Source organism: Siniperca chuatsi, linkage group LG2 (assembly GCF_020085105.1).
Source record: "Siniperca chuatsi isolate FFG_IHB_CAS linkage group LG2, ASM2008510v1, whole genome shotgun sequence".
NCBI lineage: Eukaryota > Metazoa > Chordata > Actinopteri > Centrarchiformes > Sinipercidae > Siniperca > Siniperca chuatsi.
In genome coordinates, this window is record NC_058043.1 from 16,072,112 (window position 1) to 16,087,943 (window position 15,832).

The following is a 15,832-nucleotide window of genomic DNA, read 5'->3' on the forward strand; positions in this document are numbered from 1 at the left end:
CAGCCTTGCTCCATCAGCCATCATAAAAATCCATCACAGAAAAACATTTCAGCATACTCTAGCCTGTTGGAGTGTTGATAATAATTGAAAAAGTTGTGGTTTTCCAATAAATAATCTTTGTGGATACCTGAAGGAATAGCCATTGTGTCCTCTTAGTAAAACTGTGCTTTCTTTGGATATTACAAATGTGGGTCTCTCATTTTCCCCTTTGAAGAATAGTCACTTCCAAAATGACCATCTCACAGAAAAGTTGTTGGTGAGAAGCCAGAAAACATAAAAATGCCCTTCTTTCTGCTGGTTGTTTCAAAATACATACAAATACAGTGCACTGCAATGGATCAAATTGCTTACTCTGCTCTCACAGAATGCTCTACATGCTTCTCTCTACCCTCTAACCCTAGTTCATACCAAGTGATGGCAGCTGATTTAAATGTGTTAAACTGAAGAAGCGATTCTTTAAACACCCCCCTCAGACACACTTTCAGTGTTACTTCATTGTGAAATGTTGTAATTAAATTGTTTAGTGCATACATTTTCTCTCAGCTTCACATGTTTGATAAAGATGCTATCAGTTCATTTCCCAGAACACCAATGTACATTTCCTAAAAAGTTACATTGGTGGTTTTTACTTGTGAAGGTTGAGAGAGAAAATAACTAACTTTATAAGCTATATAACTATAGGCATAGCAATATTAATGGCAACAGAGCAAGTGTGCAATCTAAACATGTAACAGAAAAAAAACTACACCTTTTCAATCAGACCAGTCCAGTGTTCAGATGCATTGTCCTGGTAATAATATTCTACTAGTTAAAGCCCAGGCACTACTGGGTGTTTGTTTCTATCGAAAGTGAACGTTTTGATAAGCTCATTATTAGGGCAGCGTTTGAAAAGACTACGTGATCATTCTCATCTCTCTCACAACCTATGCGTGTGTGTGTCTTTATGATGGCGATTTCTCCCCACCTTGCGAAAATCAGCTATTTGTATTGTTCTATGTCTTTCTTTTTTTGTTTTGTTTTGTTTTGGGAAATAGTACCAGGAGGCTTTGATGATAATAAGCTAATAATAAGCTATATTTGGCTTGTAAGCAATGTGAAATGGCAGCCAAGGAAATTAAAAAGGTTGTGCACATTCAACAGAGGTGAATATAGATATAAAACCATTCTCAACAAAAACATAATGCAAAATCTAAAGAAAAATGTCAACTCTGGATAGAGCTTTGTAGCAGACAAAGACCATACCTGCAGTTTACAAAGGTCACCATAAAAAGAATCAAATTTTTTCAAAAAGAACCTGTTTTATACTGTTTTTTTTCCTGGTTTGAGTTCTATACATGCACATCTGCACATGCACACAATGTAACAGAAAAATAATGAGTCTTGAGAGAAGCCCTGAGTTACAAAATCTGACATTTACTGTTAATGTTTTAGAGAAGATTTTCTCCTGCTTGACTCTATTATAGATGATCTGGAAATATACAGCACTGACAGAGTCGCACATTGTCTATGGTTGGTACCTTATCCACATCATACAAGAATGCAGTCTCAGGATGTTATCAATAAGTTAAAAATACACCATCAAACATCAGATTTGACACATGCATGCAAGGTGCATTGCCAGTACCTGTTTTTCTTTAGGTTTTTGTGAGTGAATTTTGTCTTTGACGTGGTGCATAGAATACATTACTTTATGCCAAAAAAATTATAATAAAGCTAACCTAATCAGCTGCGCAACAAAATGAGGTTCTTAAGTCTGAATTATCAGACTTATTATAAAGTTTTAAATAAGTAAAAGCAATTAGCATTTCTTTGAAGATAGTCATCTTTATACTCATAGTTCAACAGTTTAATTTCCCTGCTCAGCATAAAGGAAACTACTATTCTTTATTTTAAGCCTCATAACCATTAATAAATTATCTGATGATAAATAACCCCACTGACCTTTGAAGTTAAAGTATACTGCATGCTGTGAAATGTGCAATATGAAATATTACACTCCAAAAAACTAAATATACTGTGTATTTTGAGACACAGTATATCAAACTCAAATTAAAATTTCAAATTAAACTGAATCAAATCAAGCTGTGGGCATAATGTGAGATTTAATGATACACTGAATCTTTGCTGATGAACTAAGATTAAAGTAGATCACACAAATCAGAATACATCCCTAAAATGGACAAATCATATTTTTGAAATCTGGTGTTTGTCCATACAATTAGTGTATGTGATATAACACAAGTTTGCTTAAGGCAGATGGTCTTTAGTGTCAGAGAAACATATCTTGAGCCAGAGCAACATACTGTAAGATGCACTTCAAATATGTGTGGTTATTTAAAGTACAGTGCTCTCCCCGAGAGCAGACATACCTCATCACTTTCACTGCCGATGAAGTCATCTTCAGGTTGGGCCTCATACCGCCTCTCACTTTTGCTCTGAACCTGATCATCTCCCATCTCCATCTTCTCCTGGTCACCCTGGCCTTGCCCTCTTTTGGGTGAGTGTGGCTGGGATGAGAAAGTGAACACCTCCTCTTGCAGAGTGAGCTGGGGCTCGGACCCCTCATTACTCTCCCAGCTGCTCCAGACCTGCAGGTCACAAGACAAACCTGGCCAGATCGTGCAGGAGAGAGACTCTGCTGGTGTGGGAGCAGCTCCTGAACTTTCCTTGGCAGGACTGCAGCTACATTCATCTAAAATAAAAGAGCATGGAACAAAACAAAAAGACCATTTTAACCTGAGCAGGCGTAAATTCTCTCCTTGAAACATACATTTTTGCACATGAATGTAATAAAATAAAGAATTTATGGTTTTGAGTGTACAGATTGTATAATACATGAATGAAGTCTTTCGGAATACACATGGAGGACTTAATCACAAAGACTGAGTAGAGAATAATGATCTAACTACAGTGAGTAATAAATCCTTTTTTAATGTTTTCATCAAGTGGCTAATGTCATTCTAAGTTCATTTGATTATAGGCACATAAAAAAATCGTAATAACAATATGCAAAATTGTAATGAATTCCATTGCTTGCCAAAAGAGAACATTCATTTCTCCTGCACTGACATTTTTGTAGGTTTTGTTAATTGCTTTGCTATGCTAATACCTTAATGAGAATGTAACAATATAAACAACATAATCAATAGTAGGAACACCAGTTTGTTGCAAAATTGTCACTCATGAAATGACAGTTCTGCCCAAACATAATTTAAAATCGAACTGGCTTAGACACCCATTTTCCAAGCAAAAATTGCTTCCACCCTTCTTTAGTTTTTTGATTTTTCGCTTTTGTTAAAGTAGAAAGAGAAAATCTTACAGTAATATCTGACACTTTGTTCCTGAATATATATCCACAGGAGTAAGATCTTAATCAACCTAGAATAAAAATTGCATTCATCCATGTGTGCATGCAAGGAACACTGATTCCTTAAACTCCACGAGATGCCTGAGATCAGAGAAAGAGGCACCTCTATCTGAATGAGTGAGCACATTTGAACCTCTCAACAGTATAATCACTTTCTCTAATTGCCCACTGTGTGGCAAACCCTGGGCCCAGGAGATGTCCCTCTGACTTTTATTTAATGTGCCACATTACCATTAATGAACTAACTACTTTCCGTCTGTGGGCAGGGCTGCAGCAAAGAAGCTTATTGCTGTGGAGAAACATCCATAAATGAGCTTTCAGCACATGTGCACTCACTAAGGACTGAGGACAATGCTGGTGTGTGTGTGTGTGTGTGTTTCATGTTCTTATATAGGGACTTTAACCTGAATACACACTAACCCATGGGGACTTGTGTCACTGTGGGGACAAAAATTGAGGTCCCCATGGGTAGAGACTGCTTTTTGAGGGTTAAGACTTGGTTTTAGGGTACAGGTTACAATTGGGTTAAGTTTAAGGTTAGGCATTTAGGTGTGATGGGTAAGGTTAGGGTAAGGGGCTAGGGAATGCATTATGTCAATGACTGTCCCCCTGGGGGATAGTGAAACAAACGTGCGTGTGTGTGTGTGTGTGTGTGCGTGCGTGCGTGTGTGGTGGGGGGAGAGGGAGTACTACAAAAATCCTACAAATGGTCTTGAGGTGGTTTATGCAGAATGAAATATGGGGAACAAAAGCGATGGTGTAGAATGAGCCTCATTAAAATGCATGCAATATTTTCAAGAGTAGGAATAGGTATTTTTCTCAAATATAAAGGAGCAACTTGGTAAAATCATGCAAAGTAGACCTCCATATCACTCAACATGCATATCATTCTCTTGTGTCCCATCGCTCGTTGTCTTTTTACACTTTCCTAACCATCACTCAGTCTGAAAGTGTCTTCCTGCTGCTGCTTCCTGCTGTCCTGCTCCCTGTCTATTCACAGCAGATGTGAGCCTCACCTGCTGTTAGGCACTTTGTGTTTTCTGTTATAGGTTGTTGCCTGCTCTCCTGCCTACTGGATGGAGTGGATGGAGGAGTGCACTTCTCCCTGGTTTTACTTCTCTTTCTGTGGCCACCAGGTACAGCATCTAGAGGGGCGGTTAACCAGAATTAAACACCTTAGCATATTAAACCATGGTAAATTCACAGAACCATATTCTCTATTCCCACATACACACAGAATCTAAGATGCAGTCCTTACCTGACGATGCTATCATCTCTCTTCCAGCACTGTAGACGTGTAGCTTCTTAGATCCCTGTTTGTCAAACACTCTGTCTTTTGGAGGATGTGGCTGTAAACTTCCAGGTGTACCTACATTCAGTACTTCCAACATTAGAAAAGCTTTACAACACAAAAACAACAATGTCAACAACAATGCTACTAAAGCTTGCCAGAAGCATATCTGTGAACTGATTATGCACTGTGAAAATCCCTATTAATGAAGCCATTTCAGTAACTGAGCTTCATTCAGTGCAGAGAGAAAACATCAAGCTACATTATGTTGAGCTGAATTAAGGAATTATAATCATCCATTTTTTGCTTTCAGTCACGCTCAAAGAATGGTGTATTACTAACTGTAAAAGCTATTATTAGGTGGTTGGGAGAACATACTCTGTAAGAGCTGGACTCTTGCTGGTTCATATATAATGCTTTTATCGATGCAAAGCACTCTTCGTGTGCTCTTAAGGACAAGAATAATGTAATGAGAGGAATACAGTACAGTGTGCACTGTTACAGCAGGGACTACACTTCAAGTTACACAGCTAACACAGCTAGCCTGATGTGCATTGGTGGACATTTTATTAACATGCCAGAAAAAAAAGAAGCTGAGTGATTTTCATCTATTCTCCGTCATCCAGGACATAAGATGTTTGGAGCTACTAATGTTTGGAGGTACTAAATCAAAGCCAACTAGACTCACTAGCAAGTCTTCTGTCACTACATTTTTTATTCATATTTTAATCTTTATTTACATTGTTATTATATCAGTGTCTATGGTGGGGTTATGATGAAACACTCACAAAAGCACATTTTCCATAGAACCATTTAAGTTGAGTAAACAACATATTCACTTTCATGTCACCCGATCAGTTAGTGGAATTTTCACTGCATGCCAACAAGAGCAATGTGAAACAACTTCACAAACCCGAAACTACATAATCTTAATTTGCTTTGTTGGCAAATGAGAAAAGGTGGCGTTTAAGCTCTGTACTTGAAACACAACATGTTCTCCATTATGAACTACTGAGGGTTTGGACAGTGCTGATATTAGTGTCTCCTTAATAATTAATTATGATTGCTAAGCACAGAAAGTAGGCATTGCTGTTTCCAAATAATGTTTCTAGCTACTGGACTCAACTGTAGTTCTCTGGAAATTTCCCAAAGCTATATTTCTGTCCTGTCCATTTTCTGCTCCTTATTCCCATCTATCAGTCACTTAGTATATATACTGGTCCACCAACTCACTCTTTGCCAAATTGTCTTAAATATGCCTCCCTGCCAGCTCCCTTCTCAGCTTTGTTTGCCTGATTGCTTGCCTATTATTGACCCTCATACATTAGCAGCTTCCATGTTAGCTGTGTCTTATTGGGGTCCAGGAAGAGTAGCAGCTACCATATTTGGTAACATTTTCCTATACAGCCTTTCATTGTTGAATTTAAAGTTTTCCAATAAGTGGAAAATAAACTCAATCTCGTCAGGTCAGTAAGTCATTATATAAAGAAACAAACAAATGAATTAAAAGAGTGATGAAAATGTGATTTATTGTATATAATAGCTGGATGACCAGGGCATGTTTGGGTGTAGAAAGCATGCAGACTAAACAAAATGACACTCAAACATTATTCAAATTTACCCTCAAGAAGAATGTGGGAAGGTTCTCTGTGTGATAAATTCTCACTCATGTTGGCAATGCTCTGATTTTCTGCAGCAACTTTTTGGTTCGTTCTACTGGACGGGAATCCCTGTGGGGCACAGCAAAAAAAGAAAAACATTTTCAAAGACAACATATTCTATTTTGTACTTACGGTAATTTATGACATGATGGTCCAAATCATTCAGAGGGATATATGTTATTATGGGATTCCTGTGTTTACCGTATTTGAGATAAAGAGTACACTTCTGTCCATTCCGTCTGCAGCTGCACTGCTTTTTCTTCCAGTTTGAGGGGGTGGCCCTGAAACCCTGGAGCCTGCGGCTGTGTGTAAAACACCCCTGGGCCTGGTTCTTCGATAACTAGTTGATCTGGCAGTGGCAGTCTGATCAGTAACTGCAAAGAAATTCCCATTACTCATTAATGGGAATATTGATCTTGTTTGTTTGGATAAGATTTGCCTTTAGGAATTTTCTTACATCTCTTGCTGATACATACTCTAAAAAAAAAAAAAACTATATTTAATTTTTATACTTAATTTATGGTACAACATTACTAGATCCTTGGACCTCAACTACCTGGCAAGTAGGGCTGCATATTTTAACCAATTCCCTTAATCTGTTGTCCGTCTGGTTAATGATAAAGTAGCCACTGCAGCTTCTGAAGGCTATGCTTCAGATTTACAAAAGCCACATAGTTCACACAGATGAAAAATGCAGGCTTGAAGCCAGTTCAGTGTGAAGGGCTCAGACCAGCATTTTTAACATCAGTGAGAAGCCGCCTTCAAACTTGCCACACAGTTCTTTCAAAGTCACTTTTTTTTTACTGTGAATAGAAAACTTTAAAAACATGCCTTTTTTGTACACTGGAGTATGCTTTTGAGATGTGTTACACTTGCATATTGCAAACTTAACCAATCAGACTACTATAAACTTACTGTTTCTGTAAGCTGCAGCAGACTTTGAATTAGAGGCTATGGTGGTTGAATATAAATTAGACTCCACTGCTGAACTGATTGAGTTGATGTTTTTCTTTAATCTATAAATCTGTTCCATATCATCATGTAACTAGAATTACTGCCCCGTGGTTGTATGCCTCCGCCAACCAGTCAAGTTTACATCCATGTCTGTCCAGACTCATAATATATGCCGTGAACTTGGAAGGAATCAAATAAAAAGGTATTAAGTGTATTTTTTGTCTAAATAGAAGTTATCACCATATTGATGATACATATGTATGATTCCAGTGAATATACTGTATTTTGTTGAACTTATTAATGAAGGATTATCATAGATGTATTAGCACAGTTACACGTGTACTTGGTTACTATGTAAAAATGGATTCTTATAGAGTATAGCTACACAAAATGTGGTGCCTTTGTTTTCTCTTGGTGTTTTTAGATGTGAAGCCTCTCTATGAGCTGTAGGTGAAACTCACTCACAGGATCATGATTAGCTAGGCATGCATGTTTGCTGCCACGTGAGCCCATACTGTGCTAGTTGTTGTTTACTCATTGTGTCGTCTCAGTCAACATGTGTGTGAAATCTGGAATCATCCAGTTCATTCTTAAATTATGGCTAGAAAACTATTTTGAGGTCACAATGACCTTTAAGTAAAAAGTGTCACCTATTCAGTGTCCGACCAACTGTGAAATATGGTCACATCTTCCCTTCTGTTCCTGAGTTATGGTGTTGAATAATGACCAAAAAAGTGTTTTTCCAGGACATTATGATGTCACAGTGAAGTTAACCTTTGACTTTTTGGGTAAAAATGTAAGGTAAAAAAAATGTCATCACTTCATTGTTGTATCCCATTAAACATCTGTGTGAAATTTTGTCATAATTTCCACATCAGGTCTTGAGTTATGGCCAAAAAACGTGTTTGTCAAGGTCACACTGACCTTGAACTTTGAGTCAAAAGTGTCAATTCATTGTTCGACCAACTGTGAAATATGATCATCAATTCTTGAGTTATGACCAAAAATGTGTTTTGTGAAGTCACAGTGACCTTGACCTTTGACAACCAAATTCTAATCAGTTCATCCTTGAGTCCAAGTGGACATGCATTCCAGATTTGAAGAAATTTTTTCCAGGCATTCCTGAGATGTCGCATTCACGAGAATAGGACGGACGGACAACCAAACATAATGCCTCCAGCCACAGCTATTGCCAGCACGGAGGCATAAAAATAATGGGCTGTAGTGGGAGTCGAGATAGAGCCATGACCCGACCCTGCTGTATCTGTGCCAGAGCTCATTAGGACCACCTCCGCTGATGCTTACAGCAAAACACACTTTCTGTCTGATCCACTTCCATTCCACAAAACACATAGGATCGCCAAGATGATACAGACAGAGCTGAGTTGGATGTACTGAGAGTGAAGAAAAGGAAGAAGTCCTACTCCTTTGATGCAGCAGATTCAACACTCAGAAAATGACCCAGGTTTAGGGGTGAGTACATTTCAGTGTATTTTAAATCTGCAGAAGCCCATGAAAGAATGTGGTAACAATAAGGAATAAAATGAGATATATGATAGTTGATAGGCTAAAAAATATTTTTAACAAGTGAACTTCATTGACCTAGAGAAAAACAGAATGTCTTTGTTGTATGAGATAATCACGATTTGTTTTGTTGACAAAAAGTGATGTAGCTTACTTTTAACTGTTTCTGACAGATTGGATAGTGAAGCAAAAATATTCACCGAGCAACTTTGTCACAGTTAAATTGTACGCCTACTTTAATAGCAATCGTTTTAATTATGATTAGGAATGTTATGCTAATAATGCAGATGCTAATTATGAAAAGCTATTTCTTGTGTGTGGTTACTGTTCTCTTCTATGGGCATTGCCGGTTGACTTAACATGACTTAGACAGCTGTCAGAACAAATAAATAAGCGCTGATAAAAAAGGCCACAGAGGCGGCGGAACTGGATTACTGGTGCATGTCTTTTTATATGAGGAGATAATTGCAGCTCTCTGAGAACAGGTGAGGTGCAAATGAACACAAAAATGAGGACCACAGGAATTTCATACGAGGAAAACAAATCGATTATCATCACAATCTCTTCGTAGAAAACAACTTCTCTATGTGCAACCATTTCTGCACAATGATGCTTCTCTTTGCATATTAACCGTCTCATTGGTAGATTATGGCTGATATCTCGTGTTGTAAATGTAGAAATTCACACCTGCAGTATAAAGTACGTGTCATAAGTTACTCTCAGAACAACAAATTCTATTAACCTGCTGTGATGTATTAGAGAAGACATAAACTAAAGACATCTGAATATTGTACTTATATGTGATTGTTGAACATCTCATTCCCAAACCATGGGTATTACGATGCTGCTGTAATAGCCCCCACTCTTCTGGGATGGCTTTCAACAAGATTTGGAACCTGGCAGCAGGGATTCGCTCCCATTCAGCCGCAAGAGCATTTGTGACATTGGGCACTAATGTTGGTGGAGAGTTACCAAACTTGGAAAACCATTTCTTTACCATTTCTTGAGCTGGTTGGGTGTGGGGGTATTGTCATGTTGAGACATGAATAGGGCCTTCCCCAAACACACCATCATTTATTTTTTTATTATATTTTGTATTAATAATTTGAATAGGCAAAGTAACTAGTAACTAAAGCTGTCAGATAAATGTAGTGGAGTGAAAAGTACAATATTTGCCTCCAAAATGAAGTGGAGTAGAAGTATAAAGTAGCATAATATGGAAATACTCAAGTACCTCAAAAGTTTGACTTTAGACAAAATTTAGAAGTACAGCACTTGAGTAAATGTACTTAATTACTCTCCAACACTGTTTTTCTGATTTGCTTTTACCTACCACAGTCAGAGCGCAACAATCCAGCCCTCATATCTGCCTTCTGCGAATTCTCCATGTTCAACACCTGAGTGACATGGTTGACATCTGTTGGGAACTGGCAACTGCGAGGGATCAAGTCCATGAGACCAGCTCCACTGAGAAACTTATCTAGATTAGAATGAGAACAATCCTGATCATAGAATAAACCAAAACACATTATCATGACAAACCATCACACAACAAAGATAACACCTTGATCAACAGAAAAACAAAAAATGACAAGCTGTCTTTACTGGCAAGTAATGTAGGTATGCACTGAGTAGCCGGCACTGAGTGCAGCTGTTGGCACTGCTGAGTCATATCTGAGTTAAACAAAAAACACCACTGAGCTCTCAGCCAACTACCACAGAAAACAGCCATCGCCCTCTCTCTCTCTCTCTCTCTCTCTGTGTCTCCACACACATACACACAATTTCATATTAACTCACAAGACTCACAACAAATTTAATCCAAGTGAAGACCACTGACGTGCTTAGCTGTTGTATCTCTTTAATAGCCGCTCATGGAACAGACTTTAAGGAAAGCTAATAAAACTCTGTTTTGACACTAATCATTTAGGTGTAATGAACATTACCATCATCTGACATTCCTGTAGGCTCTGTTTTCATGGTGAAGATTCTGCGGACTTTACAGGTAGCGAACAATGTGATGCCATCCAGTGTCAAAAATCCCTTGAACAGTTCACCGGTGAATGATACAAGGTCGATGCACAAAGTAGACCACTGAGCCAATAGAAACAATATGATTGTGTAGTTACAATGATGGCTTAGAGATAGCTCAGTAAGATATGAACAGCAATAATAAAAAAGCGCATAGCTAAAAGCAAATACTAAATGTCAAGGATGAGTCAGATACTCACAATATTGCGTTTCAATCCTACAAAAGGTATTTTTGCATGCAAAAGTGTGGCGGACAATTCTTTATGCACTGTTGATAAGTGAAGTCTTCTTTTCAGGTGCTCTGAATCAGTTATCCTGTGAACAGCAGAAAACAGAACAGAGCATAAATTATCACTGGCATCAATGGTGTCACTAAGAAGTCCTGACCAGAGAAAGCCACAAGCCTATTGGTGTCTAAGGTAAGCTCTTAAATGTGTTTTCACTTTAATCTAGTGCTGCGAAATCAGCTGTCATGACGCACTCTAATGGAAGAACAACAACAATGGCAACAATATTTCCCCAGTAAGTAACGTTATAGTACGAAATTATTTGAACTTCTGACAGTATGTCTTCCTAGTTTTGTTTTCTATATAGTTTCCATGACTTAAAATCTAAACAGCAGTACCTATACTGTATATCACAGCCTGTCTGGAATAAATTGAATTTTACACATGAATAGTTATGAGCACGAATAAGTTTCCATACAGACTTTAAATATAGACTTCTGTAGAGCCTTGACTGCATAAACTGTGTTTTATTGATCATAATAACATCAGTAACTCACTTGGTGTATCACTAAACACCCACACATGATACTATGTTTTACAAATTTGGCTTATTCCTTTGCATATAACCTTGTAGAATATACTGTGGCTGGTGAGATAAAAGCCTTCTTTGTAGCAATTACAAAACAGTCACTGCTAAAATGATGCACTCAATTCTTCAGGTAGCTCAAGGGGTTTTCCTAATAGATGTAAACACGCTGTCTTTTACAAATTTTGTCAGTCGTCTGAGGGGAATGCACTGTAATTAAATTATTATTTCTTGTATTTCACTATGCATTATAATATTAGTATTCTCTTATGTAAGAAAATGTTAATTTCCTCTATTAAACCTTAGTGTGGCCACCATATTGTGCCACAACCACAGTAATACAAGTCCTTTATCAGCCATAGAGTTGCTCTCATGCATGCTCTCACAAATGTTGTTCAAAGTGAGTAATCATGTACGAAGTATAAAAAACCTTGATTGCTGTACTTACACAAGCTCAATGGAAAAATCTTTGCACTGCGGAATATTCACTTGAAGGACCAAGAATCTTTGGAGAAGCCCGACTACGAAACAAATAGGCAAAGAAGTGAATTACTATTAACATGTGAGCATAACAAAGTACCGTTTACAAATGGGTGCAAGTATGGTAGTGACTTACGAGACATTTTCCCATTCTCTGGCATTTGCATCTTGACTGTCTGGCTGCTACCCTCCAGGTAGTAAACAAATCCTTTTACCTCTTTATCATACTCCTGAGGGAAGAAATAATACAGAAGAGGTCCTTGCTAACATATCTAGTATTGTGTACCTGTGGTGTGACTGCTCTCAGTGACTGCAAATGTTTGCATGTGAGCATATATGTATAGGAAGTTTGAGATGGAAAGTTTAAATGTCAAGAACAGCTCTATTATGACATAAAAATCCACTGTCTGCAAAGGCCTGCAAAAATGTATAGTTTTGGGTAGCAGCGTTCCTGGGCATCTACTAGAAAATGATCATAACATGAGTTTGTATTTTCCCTCATTTTGACAGTTTACAACTAATCTTTTATACAGTTTGTATACTGTACTAACATCCCACATTTTCAGGTGGCAATCTTACATCTGATGTAAGGCTGTGATTAAGGACTAGTAACCTGTCCAGAATGACACCCATGGGAACCTGTACAATGTAGCCATGCTAAAATGTACACTGTTTCATTCAACGGGGGATAATTCAGCTCTGTGGTAATCATTCAGACCATGTAAACTGTACGATGTTTATTGGACTGGATTAGATTGGGTTTGTTGCTGTCTATGCAGGCCCTAGCTTGAGGACATATAGGCAAGTTCAATTTTATTGTGTGTAATAGTAAGCGTGCTTAATCGCCATAAGAATAGGCTAAAGTAAGCTAGCAGCTCTGAAAACTCACCTTATGAATGGCTGACGGCCCTCCGCAAAGTTTCCATCTTGCTACAGGGTCTTTTCCCTGTCCACTGAAGAGCTCAACCACAGCTCCACCCTGCGAGAAACAGGGTTAGTTTTTACTATTAGCCTGCAGCTCACGTTAATGTTACATCAGGCTAAAGCTCATTATTAGCCTAAAAAGAGCATAACGTGTTTTTTATAAAGAGCATGGCTTTGAAAGAATAGAATAGAAGAAAGAAATGTGTGTTAGCTGGTTTGTTTGAAGTATGTTAGTTGGGTTAAAATAAACTTACCTGATAATTATTCCTGAACATTTTACGTGATGTCACGTCAACGGTGGAAAAAAGTATTTGACGTGCGGTGTTTACCCGGAGAGAATATTTTGGCTAGCTCTCTGTTACATTAGCCCAAAGCGTTTCAAGCGTAACACTGGAAAGCAACGTATCTTATCTTTTTGAACAAGCAGGTAAAGGTGTAAGCCGAATTTGTGGGACACCAGTTCAGCTAACACAGGATATGTCTACGTCTCCATGGTTACCTCACGCTACCGCAGCAACCAGCACCAGATGCCGTCCTGAATCAGAATGCTGCGGTAATGTCTAAACCGAGGAATAAAAATGTATAACTAACGGCTGGACAAAGAACTTTCGCATGTGATTTCCATTGTGACGTTTAGGTGCTTCACTGTGCATCAGGGGCCATGTTAGTCTTCTGCTGTCCTTGTCTCGTCCCGATTTGCTGAGGCACACACATCTCTTCGACATGTCCTGTCTGAAATTCCATTAAATGAACACAATTCTGAAATGTACTTTCCCTACATCATAATGTTGTGAGAAAATAAATGCTAAAGCCTATTTTGGAGAAGTTCTAGTGAAATGGATCCATTAATATGGGGCATCTAAAGTGTTAACTATAGAGCAGTAAGACACTGTGAAATAAATATTAATATAAATAAATACAGACAAAATATATGTCCATGACATTTTGAAAAAATAACATTTAATAACAGCTGATGTTAACTTTAACTGATATTATGAATTGTTATTTCATCCTGCTTCTTTTCACAACAACAGGGTTGCAGGTTATTTTTTATTTAATTCCAGCAGTTTATATTTCACCATTTTCCAAAGACTGCTTTTATTTCACTGGACTCCTCAAGAACAAAACAATAATTTATCATACCAAACAATCACTATAGGGTTCATAGAGTGTGGGATGGGATATTTAAATAAATATCATACCCAAAGATGTTGCTAAACAAAACAGTTAAAAATAAACCTGTATTAAAGTTGTATCTTCTCTTGAAATGCAAAAATCCATTAGTTTGTCATTGTCACTTGCTTTGTTTACCGTGGCAGCAGGGCTATTATGAGATCAAAAAGATGTCTTTTTAATTAGCTACTGAGGGAGATCACATCCGGAAGTACAACTATATGGCTTACAGCTTATTAACATGTTTTGCATGTATCTGACTTCAAACACACAGTGGTCTCAGTTATTTATGGATATAGAACAAAAGACACCTCAAAAATGAAATCTGTCCAGTCACACCTATACAGACTACAGCGAGTTTTATTGTTCTTGAACAAACGGCACTACAAAGGTTCACTGTCCCCATTTTCATTGTCATGGATTTTTTTTGTGTTAAGGCACGCTGTAGTGATACGAAAAAAGGTCTTTTGATGTTGTAGCAAAAACTAAGCATTTCTGTCCTTAAAACATTTTCCGAATAAATGGTGAGAACGAAATATAGAAAAAAGCAATGTCAGTAGTTAGGGTGCCAAATCTTCCATATCTATAGCTATAGTGTTGATAACTTGCTCCATGCGTAGCACTGGTAACCAGATAATGGTTAAAAAAAGACCTGATAAAAAGCATTTCTTGGTACGCGTGCAAACATAACTACTGTATAAGCTAATAAAACTATTCACTTTAACATGATTCATTCTTAACTGTAATGAAGAGCACTTTGGTGAAGTACCAATATTACTGTAGTAAAGTCCTATAGCTGCATCACCCCTCGACTTGTGTCCCCTCTGTGTTACTGCTTTATTATGACACTCAGTGCAGAACTGTGTAAGATAGAAATAGCGTCAACAGAGCATGGCACAGTGAAAGTTTCATAATTGACTTTTTTCTCTGCAGGAATGGCTTGACACTGATTGGGACAGGCAGCCTCATTAAAACAAAGCCTGGCATGCAGTGAACACTGACGAAGCCGGTATGGAGAAATCAGTTAATAAATCAGTGCTTGTTAGCATACTTAATTATGACTAATTATTCACTCATTATTTTGAAAAGAATCTATTCATTTGCATCAGTCACAACACATCAATTAGTGTTGGCAGTGTTAGTTTTGATATACTGTAGAGTGACAGACTAGATTTTTTTTCCGTTGTTGTAATGACCACATTCATGTCACTGATATTCACAAAACATTGGTTTTATGATAAAACTATGAATGCAATTAAGGGGTCCAGATATCAAATCATCATTACCATGACCACTGATCAGCGCTGCATTTACACAGCTTTCAATTTTCCTTAAGATAGCTTGTTTTTGTGGGGAAGGAGGCTTAAGTGTGTGCAGGGAGTGACCCTCACGGATGAGTTGCCTGATTACAATGCATCTCAGAGTATATCATACATACAGCAGTTGACTTCTACTGTAAACCTATTTGTATTGATCCAGTCTGTTTTTCTTCCTAATGCTCATCATCGCTGATACTTGGGTTTACTTTCCAAGTAAAAAATGTATTCATTCACTACAAGACGGTGAAGAAAACGGTTTCCCAGAAGGCCAAATATACTGTACATTATATTTGTA

The 15,832-nt window shown here is 37.8% G+C and overlaps 1 protein-coding gene across 7 annotated transcripts in view; it reads right to left on the minus strand.

Annotated features, from left to right (window-relative positions):
* The window catches only part of cfap20dc (CFAP20 domain containing), a 37,881-nt gene extending 24,301 nt beyond the window's left edge, over nucleotides 1–13,580 (minus strand). For 3 of the 7 annotated variants that reach the window (XR_006375517.1, XM_044174406.1, XM_044174399.1), the window contains exons 1-12: nucleotides 13,300–13,580; nucleotides 13,011–13,100; nucleotides 12,258–12,351; nucleotides 12,090–12,162; nucleotides 11,029–11,143; nucleotides 10,744–10,891; nucleotides 10,131–10,277; nucleotides 6,521–6,693; nucleotides 6,280–6,388; nucleotides 4,626–4,766; nucleotides 4,384–4,512; nucleotides 2,370–2,692 (exon numbers count right to left, since the gene is read on the minus strand). Coding sequence is in view for 6 of the 7 variants with exons in the window: in XM_044174406.1 (XP_044030341.1) it covers nucleotides 2,370–2,692; nucleotides 4,384–4,512; nucleotides 4,626–4,766; nucleotides 6,280–6,388; nucleotides 6,521–6,693; nucleotides 10,131–10,277; nucleotides 10,744–10,891; nucleotides 11,029–11,143; nucleotides 12,090–12,162; nucleotides 12,258–12,351; nucleotides 13,011–13,100; nucleotides 13,300–13,320 (1,563 nt within the window). In the remaining variant the exon portion in view is untranslated. Of the gene's footprint in view, nucleotides 1–2,369; nucleotides 2,693–4,383; nucleotides 4,513–4,625; nucleotides 4,767–6,279; nucleotides 6,389–6,520; nucleotides 6,694–9,222; nucleotides 9,485–10,130; nucleotides 10,278–10,743; nucleotides 10,892–11,028; nucleotides 11,144–12,089; nucleotides 12,163–12,257; nucleotides 12,352–13,010; nucleotides 13,101–13,299 lie in introns of those variants that run through there. The other 4 variants (XM_044174373.1, XM_044174390.1, XM_044174382.1 and 1 more) reach the window with 4 other exon arrangements.
* Between the last annotated feature and the right edge of the window lie 2,252 nt (nucleotides 13,581–15,832).